The 12,842-nt window shown below is 55.4% G+C and overlaps 1 protein-coding gene across 3 annotated transcripts; it reads right to left on the bottom strand.

Annotated features, from left to right (window-relative positions):
• Positions 1-7,320: 7,320 nt before the first annotated feature.
• TMEM203 (transmembrane protein 203) lies at positions 7,321-12,763 on the bottom strand. 3 transcript variants are annotated; one of them, XM_032976391.2, is made up of 3 exons: positions 12,625-12,761; positions 12,292-12,441; positions 7,321-10,085 (listed from the first exon to the last, which is right to left on the bottom strand). In XM_032976391.2, exon 3 carries the CDS (start codon positions 9,849-9,851, stop codon positions 9,444-9,446), a length of 408 nt encoding a protein of 135 aa, XP_032832282.1. In that variant the 5' UTR covers positions 9,852-10,085; positions 12,292-12,441; positions 12,625-12,761; the 3' UTR covers positions 7,321-9,443. The 3 variants fall into 3 exon arrangements, with proteins under 3 accessions (XP_032832282.1, XP_032832281.1, XP_075909084.1); XM_032976390.2 differs by lacking the exon at positions 12,292-12,441 and having other exon boundaries at positions 12,625-12,763; XM_076052969.1 differs by lacking the exon at positions 12,625-12,761 and having other exon boundaries at positions 12,292-12,618.
• Between the last annotated feature and the right edge of the window lie 79 nt (positions 12,764-12,842).

Raw genomic sequence — 12,842 nt, 5'->3', positions numbered from 1 at the left:
CTGGTCATTCGTGTGATCAACTTTATTGTTGCCCGAGCCTTAAATGATCGCCAGTTTAAAACACTGCTGGATGAAGTTGTAAATAACTATCCTGGTCTGCTTTTGCACAGCAATGTGCGTTGGTTGTCAAGAGGGAAGGTGCTTAGCCGTTTTGCGGCTTGCCTGAACGAAATCCGGACTTTCCTTGAAATGAAAGGCGTCGGGCATCCTGAGCTAGCCGACACCGAGTGGCTCCTCAAGTTTTACTATCTCGTAGATCTGACTGAACATCTGAACCAGCTCAACGTGAAAATGCAAGGCATTGGAAATACAGTGTTATCCCTTCAACAAGCTGTATTTGCTTTTGAAAACAAGCTGGAGCTTTTCATCACGGATCTTGAAACAGGTCGTTTACTACATTTTGAAAAACTGAGCCAATTTAAAGATGCATGCACAGCAAGTGAGCCCATTCAAAACCTTGATCTCCACCAGCTAGCTGGCTGCACATCCAGTCTCCTACAGTCCTTCAAAGCACGCTTTGGAGAATTTCGTGAGCACACTCGTCTTTTTAAGTTCATCACCCATCCAAACGAGTGTTCACTGAACACAGCCGACCTGAATTACATCCCTGGTGTCTCCGTCAGAGATTTTGAAGCAGAAGTGGCTGACCTGAAGGCCTCAGACATGTGGGTGAATAAGTTCAAGTCACTGAATGAAGATTTGGAAAGAATCACACGACAGAAAGCGGAGTTGGCGAGCAAGCACATGTGGACAGAAATGAAAAAACTCCAACCCGAAGACCAGCTGATTCTCAAAACTTGGAACGCGCTTCCTGTCACATACCACACACTGCAGCGTGTGAGTATTGCTGTATTGACCATGTTTGGATCTACGTATGCATGTGAGCAGTCATTCTCACATCTTAAAAACATCAAGTCCAACCTACGATCACGTTTAACGGATGAAAGCCTCAACGCTTGCATGAAGCTCAACCTCACCAAGTACCAACCCGACTACAAAGACATCAGCAAATCCATGCAGCACCAGAAGTCGCATTAATGGTGAGTGTTATAACAACATTATTTAAAAGAATAAATTCAGAGGCGTATTATACTGACATTTAGTTGAATTCACTTTTAAAATATATTATATGGCTCTCACTGAAATAAATTTCCAAATTTTTTGCTTTCATGGCTCTCTTAGTCAAAAAGGTTCCCGACCCCTGCCCTAACCTCCCGTAGGTCGACTCACCACACCTTGTACTCATTTGAGGCCGAGTCGACCTAGGGGAGGCACCAGGACCGGTTGAGAAAATCGTCACCGGACTGTGGCCGTGAGTGGGAATCGAAACCGGGAAGCTGGGATCGAGCGCAGTGCGCTAACCGCTGCACCACCGCTCTCCCCAGATCACACACTCCACACATCCACTCACACCTATCACGCATTCACTCACTCTCACACTCTCACCCATCACGCATTCACTCACCCATCATGCATTCACTTCACTCTCACACTCTCACCCATCACGCATTCACTCTCACTCACTCATTGACGCATTCACTCTCACCCATCACGCATTCACTCACCCATCACGCATTCACTTCACTCTCACACTCTCACCCATCACGCATTCACTCTCACTCACTCATCACGCATTCACTCTCACCCATCACGCATTCACTCTCACCCATCACGCATTCACTCTCACTCACTCATTGACGCATTCACTCTCACTCACTCATTGACGCATTCACTCTCACCCATCACGCATTCACTCTCACCCATCACGCATTCACTCTCACCCATCACGCATTCACTCTCACTCATCCATCACGCATTCACTCTCACTCACTCACTGATGCATTCACTCTCACCCATCACCCATTCACTCTCACCCATCACGCATTCACTCTCACTCACTCATTGACGCATTCACTCTCACCCATCACGCATTCACTCTCACTCACCCATCACGCATTCACTCTCATCCATCACACATTCACTCTCACCCATCACGCATTCACTCTCACTCACTCATTGACGCATTCACTCTCACCCATCACGCATTCACTCTCACTCACCCATCACGCATTCACTCTCATCCATCACACATTCACTCTCACCCATCACGCATTCACTCTCACTCACTCATTGACGCATTCACTCTCACCCATCACACATTCACTCTCACTCACCCATCACGCATTCACTCTCACCCATCACGCATTCACTCACTGACGCATTCACTCTCACCCATCACGCATTCACTCTCACTCATTGACGCATTCACTCTCACCCATCACGCATTCACCCTCACTCACTCACTGACGCATTCACTCACTCACTCTCACCCGATCCCAAACACTCACTCTCACTCACCGACGCACTCGCTCGCACTCTACACAGGCGGAGCACCCAAACTCCACGCACAAACACAAACACACCGAGAAAGAAAACAACCCTCGCCCGAACCGGGAGTAGAACCCACGCCCGGGGTGGCCCCCCACAGACACGCGGCCGCCCCGGGCCCAGGGCCGGAGGCCTCACCCGGGCCCAGGGCCGGAGGCCTCACCCGGGCCCAGGGCCGGAGGCCTCACCCGGGCCCAGGGCCGGAGGCCTCACCCGGGCCCAGGGCCGGAGGCCTCACCCGGGCCCAGGGCCGGAGGCCTCACCCGGGCCCAGGGCCGGAGGCCTCACCCGGGCCCAGGGCCGGAGGCCTCACCCGGGCCCAGGGCCGGAGGCCTCACCCGGTCCCAGAGCCGCGCGCAGAACGCGGAGACGCGGCCGTCCACGTCGATGGTTCGCGTCTCGCGCAGGCGGCGCTCGAAGTCGCCGGCGCCGTCGCTGCGCCGCGCCAGCTCCAGGAAGAAGCGCGCCAGGTGGCGGTCGCTGAGGCCCAGCAGCTCGTGGAGCTGCTCCTCCACCCACTCCTGCAGAGCCTCCATCGCCAGCGGCGGCAGGAGGCGGCCTCGCTCGGCCTGCAGGGGAGGCCACGCGGGGAGACACGCGGAGGGGAGGGGGACGTGAGAAGGCGGGGAGACACGGCAGGGGCGGCAGAGGAGACGGTGGGAGCCAGGAGGGGCAGGGGACGGTGGGAGCCAGGAGGGAGGAGACGGTGGGAGCCAGGAGGGTGGAGACGGTGGGAGCCAGGAGGGGCAGGAGACGGTGGGAGCCAGGAGACAGTGGGAGCCAGGAGAGAGGAGACAGTGGGAGCCAGGAGACAGTGGGAGCCAGGAGGGGCAGGAGACGGTGGGACCCAGGAGACGGTGGGAGCCAGGAGGGAGGAGACGGTGGGAGCCAGGAGGGAGGAGACGGTGGGAGCCAGGAGGGTGGAGACGGTGGGAGCCGGGAGAGAGGAGATGATGATGGGGGTGTGGAGACGGTGAGGGAGGGAGGGAGGGAGACGCGGCAGGGGAGAGATCGGCAGCGGCGTCTCCCCCAGCGCCGCTCTCGACACAGCCCGTCAGCCTCTCGTTGGCCGCCAAGTTGATCCGGGGGAGGCCCAGGACCAGGTTCGAGTCAAATCGCTGCCCCCGCAATTGGCCGTGCGCGGGACTCCAACTTGGGGTGTCCGGCGTTGGTAGCGCAGCGCTGACCGATGTGCCACGGCTCCCCGTTGTGTAAACAACAACCACCACCGCCATTCGCCACCGAGTGGCGGTGACGTCACCACGGCGCTTGTGCCAGGCTAGGTGCACACAAACTGAGACCGTACACACCGCAGCGCGCGTGCCAGCCTAGGTGCATGCACGCGTGTACAAGCGAGGAGCCTCACGAAGACGCCCTCACGGGGCAAGGGCTGCTTTAGCGAGCGCTTCACCAAGGCCCCGCGGGGGGAACGGGGGACGGATCCTCGGGGTGATGCGGTGAGCATCACGCGCGGCCGCCTTTGTCTCCCCGAGTGAGGATTTTCACTCGCGTAGAGACACTTCGCCTCTCACTCACTTCATCGCTCACTCACCCCGACTCACCCACGCGGACTCACTGAGTCAGTCACCAGCAGCACAGCTCAGGACACGTGCGGCCTTTCTTCCTGGCGAGATGACGTCACGAGCCCCGGGAGTGACGTCACGAGCCCCGGGAGTCCACGCGCTCAAGAGTATTTCGACGTCACTGGTCCGTGAAGGGTCGCGACGTCACGCGCTGATGTCAACGACGTTACGTCATGATGCGGATGCTGACGTGTTTGCGTCATGAGGTTCCAACGATTCACCTGAACGTCATGCCTTCCCTTTAAATGTCATACTATTCATTCGTGACATCATTTCACACTAGTAATGAATTGCGTCGTTACATATACTGTACGTAAATGTGATTGTCCTCTCTACGTCGTACCATAAATTACGTCATACTGTTGTCCTCTCACGCGAAACTATTAATGGCGTCATTACGCCGAACGGGTCAAATGTTGTTGTGACGTCACCACACTCGCGTGCCGTTACGTCATCACACTTTCGGCGACAGCCTCGCATGACGTCATTTTTAACCCGTGGTTTTGTTCCATTCGGGTGACGTCACAAGGGGAATCAATACTCCCCTGATTCGCCAGATTCCTCGTGGACGTTCTGGTGGCGGTGGCTGCCTGCCACTCAAGACGAGCCAGTGGCCGTGTCGGGCATGCGGTGCCCATTATGTGTGTGTGTGTACCCATTGTGTGTGTGTGTCCATTGTGTGTGTGTACACCCATTGTGTGTGTGTCCATTGTGTGTGTGTACCCATTGTGTGTGTGTACACCCATTGTGTGTATGTGTGTGTCCATTGTGTGTGTGTACTCATTGTGTGTGTGTACCCATTGTGTGTGTGTGTGTCCATTGTGTGTGTGCCCATTATGTGTGTGTGTGTACCCATTGTGTGTGTGTGTCCATTGTGTGTGTGTACCCATTGTGTGTGTGTCCATTGTGTGTGTGTACACCCATTGTGTGTGTGTGTCCATTGTGTGTGTGTACCCATTGTGTGTGTGTGTGTCCATTGTGTGTGTGTCCATTGTGTGTGTGTGCCCATTGTGTGTGTGTACACCCATTGTGTGTATGTGTGTGTCCATTGTGTGTGTGTACCCATTGTGTGTGTGTACACCCATTGTGTGTATGTGTGTGTCCATTGTGTGTGTGTACCCATTGTGTGTGTACACCCATTGTGTGTATGTGTGTGTCTATTGTGTGTGTGTACCCATTGTGTGTGTGTGTGTCCATTGTGTGTGTGTACCCATTGTGTGTGTGTACCCATTGTGTGTGTGTGCCCATTGTGTGTGTGTGTACCCACTGTGTGTACACCCATTGTGTGTGTGTACCCATTGTGTGTGTACCCACTGTGTGTGTACCCACTGTGTGTACACCCATTGTGTGTGTGTGCACTCATTGTGTGTGTGCCCATTGTGTGTGTACCCATTGTGTGTGTGTACCCATTGTGTGTGTGTACCCATTGTGTGTGTGTACCCATTGTGTACACCCATTGTGTGTGTACCCATTGTGTGTGTGTGTACCCATTGTGTGTGTGTGCCCATTGCGTGTGTGTGCCCATTGCGTGTGTGTACCCATTGTGTGTGTGTACCCATTGTGTGTGTACCCATTGTGTGTGCGCCCATTGTGTGTGTGCCCATTGTGTGTGTGCACCCATTGTGTGTGTGTACCCATTGTGTGTGTACCCATTGTGTGTGTGCGCCCATTGTGTGTGTGTGCCCATTGTGTGTGTGTGTGCCACCGTCTGTGTCACCTCGTGTGTGTGTGTCTCTGTGTGTTAATCTACGCTTGCGAAACGTGGATCCCCCTAATGGAACATCTTCGCCGGTTAGAAACATTTAGGCTGGCCTGCCTACGATCAATCCTGGGTTTAACCAGGCTGGATTGTGAGGAGCTCACAAATCCTCTAAAGATCTGGGCAAGGTCCCATCGGTGAGCACCTCCGGCAGGTAAGGCTGTGTTGGCTGGGTCATGTAGCCCGCATGCCCAGCCACCGCATGCCGAAACAGCTTTTGTTCGGCCCGACAGAAGGGGCTAAACGGGCGCGGCACGGGCTAGAGAAGAGATGGAGTGATGTGGTACAGGAGGACGTGGAGCTGAGTGGACTTGCCGACAACTGGTACCAGCGGTGTAAAGATCGGCCTCTGTGGAGGAGGCTCGTGAAGGACGCTACTGGGCAGTTGGAGGCAGTCGTCCTCCAACAACGGAGGGCGGAGGAGCGACGCTCACAACAACGAGCGGAGCGCCGGGTGGCTAAAGCACCGCAAGTTGGCACAGTAGGGGGCACAGGTGGTGCATCAGCCAGTCATCTCAGTCAGTCGACCCACGGCACCTGCTGGGTCTGCCCCGTGACCTCTTGTCGGCGGGCGTTCGACACTTCATGTGGCCTCCATGGTGACATCACCACGGCAACTGTTGGGAGCGGTGGCGCAGTGGTTAGCGCGCTGTGCTACGAACTGGGCGGCCAAGGCCTGTTAACGAGGCTACACGGGGGATCTTTGTCTTTACCACCTCGGTGTGTGCCTCGTGCCACCACTGCTGTGCAAAGACGAAGTCGGGGCCTGCGTCTCCCCCTTCAGAGATTGGCTTTCCCCTACTCGCTCGTCAGCGAGGTCATCCAGGGCTGTGTGGACACCGCGGTGGCTGAGATGTTAACTACCTCGCCTGGTACACAGGAGGTCGTGGGTTCGATCCCGATCCTGACGCCTGCTGCTGTATATTTGGAGTTTGCGTGTCTCTCTCATCATCACGGTGGCTAGATGTTAACTACCTTGCCTGGTGTACACGAGGTCGTGGGTTATATCCCAACTCTGACGCCTGCTGCTGCTGTATATTTGAGGTTTGCGGTGTCTCTCTCTCCCCCCGTGGTCTTCTTACGTATTGAGAACCGACATCACGCGGGAGTATTTGGCCACTGCAAGACATTTGCGTGTGACGAGCCACTTCGGCGAGCTATCATCTGTGGCCAGGTCGCTTCTGACAAAGAGCTGCGGCATAACTCGGTGAGCCTCACACGGTTGGCGTTTAGTTCATCTCTCCTCCTCCTGGCCACCTCCAGGTGCAGACGTTTTCTGAACGTTATCCGGCCGTGTGCCGAAAGCGCGAGCGCACGAGCGCTGTGCGCAACGCGGGGTCGCGATGACACGTCGTCATCTTCATCTGCTTTCCTTCGGCCGATGTCGATGAGGTTACATCGTTGCGGTGCGAACGTCACCACCGAGCCTCCACCACCCCGAGCGCCCACAACGGAATCCACTCGGGAGGTCTCGGCAGAGCGGTGCCACGCGTCGTCGTTGTTAGAGAATGGCCCGTGGACACGGACATCACGGAGCTAGATCCGAGATTCCTTCGTCGAGCGTGCAATTGAGACCCGGTGAAGAGCAGCAGCCTTCATCATCGTGCTTTATTAAATATCTCCCGTTGGTGACGACGACTCAACGGGGATGACCACGGACACTTCACACCATGAACGGCAGGTACCACGTGCTGTGACAGCTTAAACAGTTTAACACAAAGTAGGCTTTCGTGACCAAAATAATCCATAAACATAAATGTGTCGCTAAACTCGCCACAGCTATATTCTTGGTTCTTTTGGTAAAGTCACGTAGAAGGGAAACAATAAAATAATAAAAATATTAAACAATACAATTCTCACGTCGTTTCGACAGCAAGAAAATTTCACACCTGATGATGATTGCTTGTGTTGCAGTCGAAACGTCGTGAGAATTGTATGGTTTTATAGTTTTATTATTTTATTGTTTCCCTTCTACGTGACTTTACCGAAAGAACCAAGAATATGAATCCCTGCAGTCACGAAAACTTTAAATCAAAATTTCGCCACAGCGAATTAGTAAGGTTTGTCACGTGAACAGAACGTGCCAATACGTTACTATACTATCTGGTTTTCGGTAAACTCACGTTTCCGTCACTTGTGTTGCGACCGAAACGTCGTGTTTTCTTTTATTATTTTTTTCTACCTACGTGACTTTACCGAAAGAACCAGATAGTATGGATTCCTGCAGTCACGAAAGCTTCAAATCAATACGTTACTAGTACAGCACACCGGTGTGTTGGAGAGCAAATCCACAACAAGTAAGACGTTTAAATTTTGATTTAAAGCTTTCGTGACTGCAGTAATTCATATTCTTAGTTTTTTCGGTAAAGTCACGTTGAAGGGAAACAACAAAATAATAAAATATATATAAAAACATATATTTTTATTGTTTTATATATTTTATTATTTTGTTGTTTCCCTTCAACGTGACTTTACCGAAAAAACTAAGAATAAGTAAGACGTTTCTCCAATAATTACAACTAGCATCATCAGGTGGCAGCCAGATGTTCGTTACACATGTATATTTACGCGATCGAACCCAAAAAAACTTGTATCAGAGCTTAAGCAGTAAAATCTTTATATACACTAACACAAAGATCCCCCGTGTAGCCTTTAACAAACTTGCGGCAAGTGTTAGCAGGCACCTGTGAAGGCCGGCACGGAACACGTGGGGGTGGGTGGCCAGCACCACGCCCGGCTGCCTTTGTCTCCCCAATGCTGATGTTCACAGACTGTACCAGGTGCTCGTAAGGCCGAGTCAGCGTCAGGGAGGCCCAGGGCCGGTCCGGGCGTTCGTCACCGGTTCGGGGCACAGCGCGCTAACCACGGCGCCTCCGCTCTCCAAATAGATACTCCCACACATGTTGGTCCGTCTCTGCACACATCAACTCGCAATGTCAAGCAGCTCGGCTCACCGTATGTGCTGACGTGTTACACACTGGGAGAAAAAAACGTGTCGCTTGAATTCAAGTTGCCGAAGAAGCCCCCAGCACGCGGGAGTGCAACGTTGGACATGTTGCGTTGAACTTCTTTCGCACCGTACTTAGCCAACCGTGCTAAATGAAGGTGCGGGGGAAGGCCGTGCTGAATAGCACACCGTGGCACACCCAGAACACAGCAGATCTACGTAACAGCAGCAGCACAACCGCGATCGGCCACGCGTTGGAACAGAGTAAATTTTCGTCGCACAAGCCGATTCCCGAGAGCTGGAATTTAGACATTTGGTGCACAACCGGCGCGGTCACCGACGTCACAAGCGGTGAACGAACAAGACGAGCGCAGGCGACGCCAGGGATCAAACTCGGGTCGCGCAAGCGCGCTCACCGCTGCGCCACCGCTCCCCAGACTGACACACAAGACACACACAGACACCGGCGATTCTCCCTCGTTCGCTCAAGTCGAGGCCGCGTCCTCACCGCGTACTGAGGTCACGCGTCCTCAGCCCCAGCCCCTGGCCCCGCTTGGCCCCAAGCCGGCTTCGGCCGTCTTCTTGCGAAGGCGAGCGGCGGGAATCACGGTTCGGTTCCGGCTCGGCAAAATAAAATGAAACGCCCGTACCGGAGTAGACACCGGCACTGGCTTGGCTCGGATAGGGGGGGGTCTGGCTCTCTAGTCAAGTGGTTCCAGTGGTCTCTCTCTCTCTCTGCGTGGGCGGCCCCGTCAACTGGCGCCCGTCACGAGACCCTGCAGGCCCGCACCAGCAGCAGCTGCAGCAGGAAGAAGAGCGGCGACATGATGAGCCCGAAGGAGAGGTCGGTGACCGGCTGCACCAGTTTCTGGCAGAGGAGCATCTCGAAGACGAACTTGAGGCTGAGCACGGTGGCCACCCAGAGGGTGCGCATGCAGGCGACGCGCACCTCGCCGTCCTGGTAGAGCCGGATGAAGACGATGACGGTGAAGTACGCCGTGAGGCCGTCGGCCACGAACACCGGCACGAACACCTTCCACCAGTCGAGCGGCAGCAGGCGCTCCGCCTTGAAGGCGAGCAGCACGGAGAAGACAAGCGCGCCCAGCAGCTGCAGCGCCATCTCGAACGTCGCGAAGCCCAGCCACTGCACCAGCTCCTGCACCGTGAACAGCATGGCGGCGGCGCTGGCGGTGGCGGCGCTGGCGATAGCGGGTGGCGAGGTCGGTGGTGGTGACGGTGGTGGTGCGCCGATGACTTTGGTGGCGGCGGTGCTGATGCTGGTGGAGGGTGCGGTGGTGGATTTTTCAGTGGAGGTGGCGGTGGTGGTGCAGAGAGTGGTGGCTGCTGGTGGTGGTGGGAGGGGTGATGGGGTAGAGCCAATGCCTCGTGTCCTGGGGGTAAAATTTCCCTGCAAATAAATTGGGATTGGAGAAACAGAGGCGTGAATATATATTGCTCAGATGTTGTCGGCATCACACAGTTAATTGTAGCGTCCAGGGGCAATGAATGAATTGACTGGACGCATGGCTGTTGGAGAGACACGCCAGGTGGTCGGCAAAACCCAACTAACAAGAAGAGGAGGAGCATGCGTAGTCGAGGTGCTTGTTGTGTTTGATCGCGTCAATATGTGTCGTTAAACCCGCCACCACCCGACACAGCCAGTTCGGTAAGGTTTGCGTCACGTGAACAGAACGTTGCCAATTCGTCACTAGCACAGCACCGCCCGTTGTGTGTTGGAGAACCGGGCCACAACATTCACGATCCGAGCACGACGTTTCCGCAGTAATTACAATCAGCTTCATCAGGCGACAGACAGATTTGTGCAGAAATCCTCCCGTTTCGTTCCTTAAGCAGATGGAGAGACGTGATGACGTCCCTTATGAGCTCTTCTTGAGCGAAGTGGTGGTGGGGGGGGGAGAGATTAATGAGTGCATAGAAATGATGACTCTGGGCTGTTCATTGCCGCTTGGATTATTTATATGGTACTCAACGCACATTGTGCATGCGCATTACGCACTGGCAAGCATGTGTACTAGTTGTATACGTCCCGGGATAGACGGGCGTGATTGTGGTGGTGGTGATGATGCTGATGATGAGGGGTTTAATGCGTCAGGTGACAGTCGCTCGATGGGGCTGCCGCGTCGCCTTCACAGCCCACAGCGCCGTGCCGCGCGGTCTGAAGTCGAAACCAAAGTCTCGCGCGTACAGCAGCGGAGTGGCTATGAGAAGAAGGGACTGCACATCATGGGGGAGCGGCGGTGGCGTGGTGGTGCTGGCGTGGTGGTAGTAGTAGTGGTAGTGTGGTGGTGTGGTAGTGTGGTGGTGCTAGCGTGGTGGTGGTGCTAGCGTGGTGGTGGTGCTAGCGTGGTGGTGGTGCTAGCGTGGTGGTGGTGCTAGCGTGGTGGTGGTGCTAGCGTGGTGGTGGTGCTAGCGTGGTGGTGGTGCTAGCGTGGTGATGGTGCTAGCGTGGTGGTAGTAGCGGCGTGGTGGTGGTGGTAGTGTGGTGGTAGTAGCGGCGTGGTGGTGGTGGTAGTGTGGTGGTAGTGTGGTGGTGCTGGTGTGGTGGTGGTAGAGTGGTGGTAGAGTGGTAGTGTGGTGGTAGAGTGGTAGTGTGGTGGTGGTAGTGTGGTGGAGTGGTAGTGTGGTGGTGCTGGTGTGGTGGTGGTAGTGTGGTGGTGGTAGTGTGGTGGTGGTAGTGTGGTGGTGCTGGTGTGGTGGTGGTGTGGTAGTGTGGTGGTAGAGTGGTAGTGTGGTGGTGCTGGTGTGGTGGTGGTAGTGTGGTGGTGCTGGTGTGGTGGTAGAGTAGTGGTAGAGTGGTAGTGTGGTGGTGGCAGTGTGGCGGTGGTAGTGTGGTGGTAGAGTGGTGGTAGAGTGGTAGTGTGGTGGTGGTAGTGTGGTGGTGCTGGGGTGGTGGTAGAGTGGTAGTGTGGTGGTGGTAGTGTGGTGGTGCTGGGTGGTGGTAGAGTGGTGGTGTGGTGGTGGTAGTGTGGTGGTGGTAGAGTGGTGGTGTGGTGGTGGTAGTGTGGTGGTGGTGTGGTGGTGGTAGTGTGGTGGTGCTGGTGTGGTGGTAGAGTGGTGGTGTGGTGGTGGTAGAGTGGTGGTGTGGTGGTAGTGTGGTGGTGGTGTGGTGGTGGTAGTGTGGTGGTGCTGGTGTGGTGGTAGAGTGGTAGTGTGGTGGTGGTGTGGTGGTAGAGTGGTAGTGTGGTGGTGGCAGTGTGGTGGTGGCAGAGTGGTGGTAGAGTGGTGGTGTGGTGGTGGCAGTGTGGTGGTGGCAGAGTGGTGGTAGAGTGGTGGTAGAGTGGTGGTGTGGTGGTGCTGGTGTGGTGGTAGAGTGGTGGTGGTGGTGTGGTGGTGCTGGTGTGGTGGTAGAGTGGTGGTGTGGTGGTAGAGTGGTGGTGTGGTGGTAGAGTGGTGGTGTGGTGGTAGAGTGGTGGTGTGGTGGTGGTAGTGTGGTGGTGTGGTGGTGGTAGTGTGGTGGTGCTGGTGTGGTGGTAGTGTGGTGGTAGAGTGGTGGTGGAGTGGTAGTGTGGTGGTGCTGGTGTGGTGGTAGAGTGGTAGAGTGGTGGTGTGGTGGTCCTGGTGTGGTGGTGGTGCTAGCGGGAGGCGCAACGAACCCAGCTGTGAGCGAGTTCGGATTGCCGCACGCGGTCGCCAACACGACCAGCGGCGATTATTCTGAACCGGTCCTGGGCCTCCTCCCCCCTAGGTCGACTCAGCCTCGAACGACTGCCTGGTGCTGATATGTAACCACGACGACATCGTCACTGGGGAGACAAAGGCGGCCCAGCGCTTGGTGTTGGCTACCCAATCACGTGGGTGGCGTCTCGCCACAAGCGGGGCTCGCTCACCGCACTGGCCCCAACAGCCTGTCAAGGCTATACGGGGGGCGTCTTTGTGTTACATGGTAACGACTCTGTTGTTGTTGTGTTCATGGCGCGCGCCGTTACCTTGATGACAAACAGGAGCTCCTGCCTCGCGACTCCACAGCCGGTACAGTGCGCGACGTCACCACGCACGGGTTACGTCACCACGCACGGGTTACGTCACCACGCACGGGTTAGGTCACCACGCACGGGTTAGGTCACCACGCACGGGGTGACGTCACCACGCACGGCGTACGTCACCACGCACGGAAGCACATCACCACGCACGTGGTGACGTCACC

The sequence above is a fragment of the Petromyzon marinus genome, chromosome 59, assembly GCF_048934315.1.
Source record: "Petromyzon marinus isolate PM22_M1 ecotype Great Lakes invasive population chromosome 59, UKy_Petmar_22M1.pri1.0, whole genome shotgun sequence".
NCBI lineage: Eukaryota > Metazoa > Chordata > Hyperoartia > Petromyzontiformes > Petromyzontidae > Petromyzon > Petromyzon marinus.
Note: the sequence above shows the minus strand (reverse complement) of the source record. Positions and strands in the feature narration are given on the sequence as shown.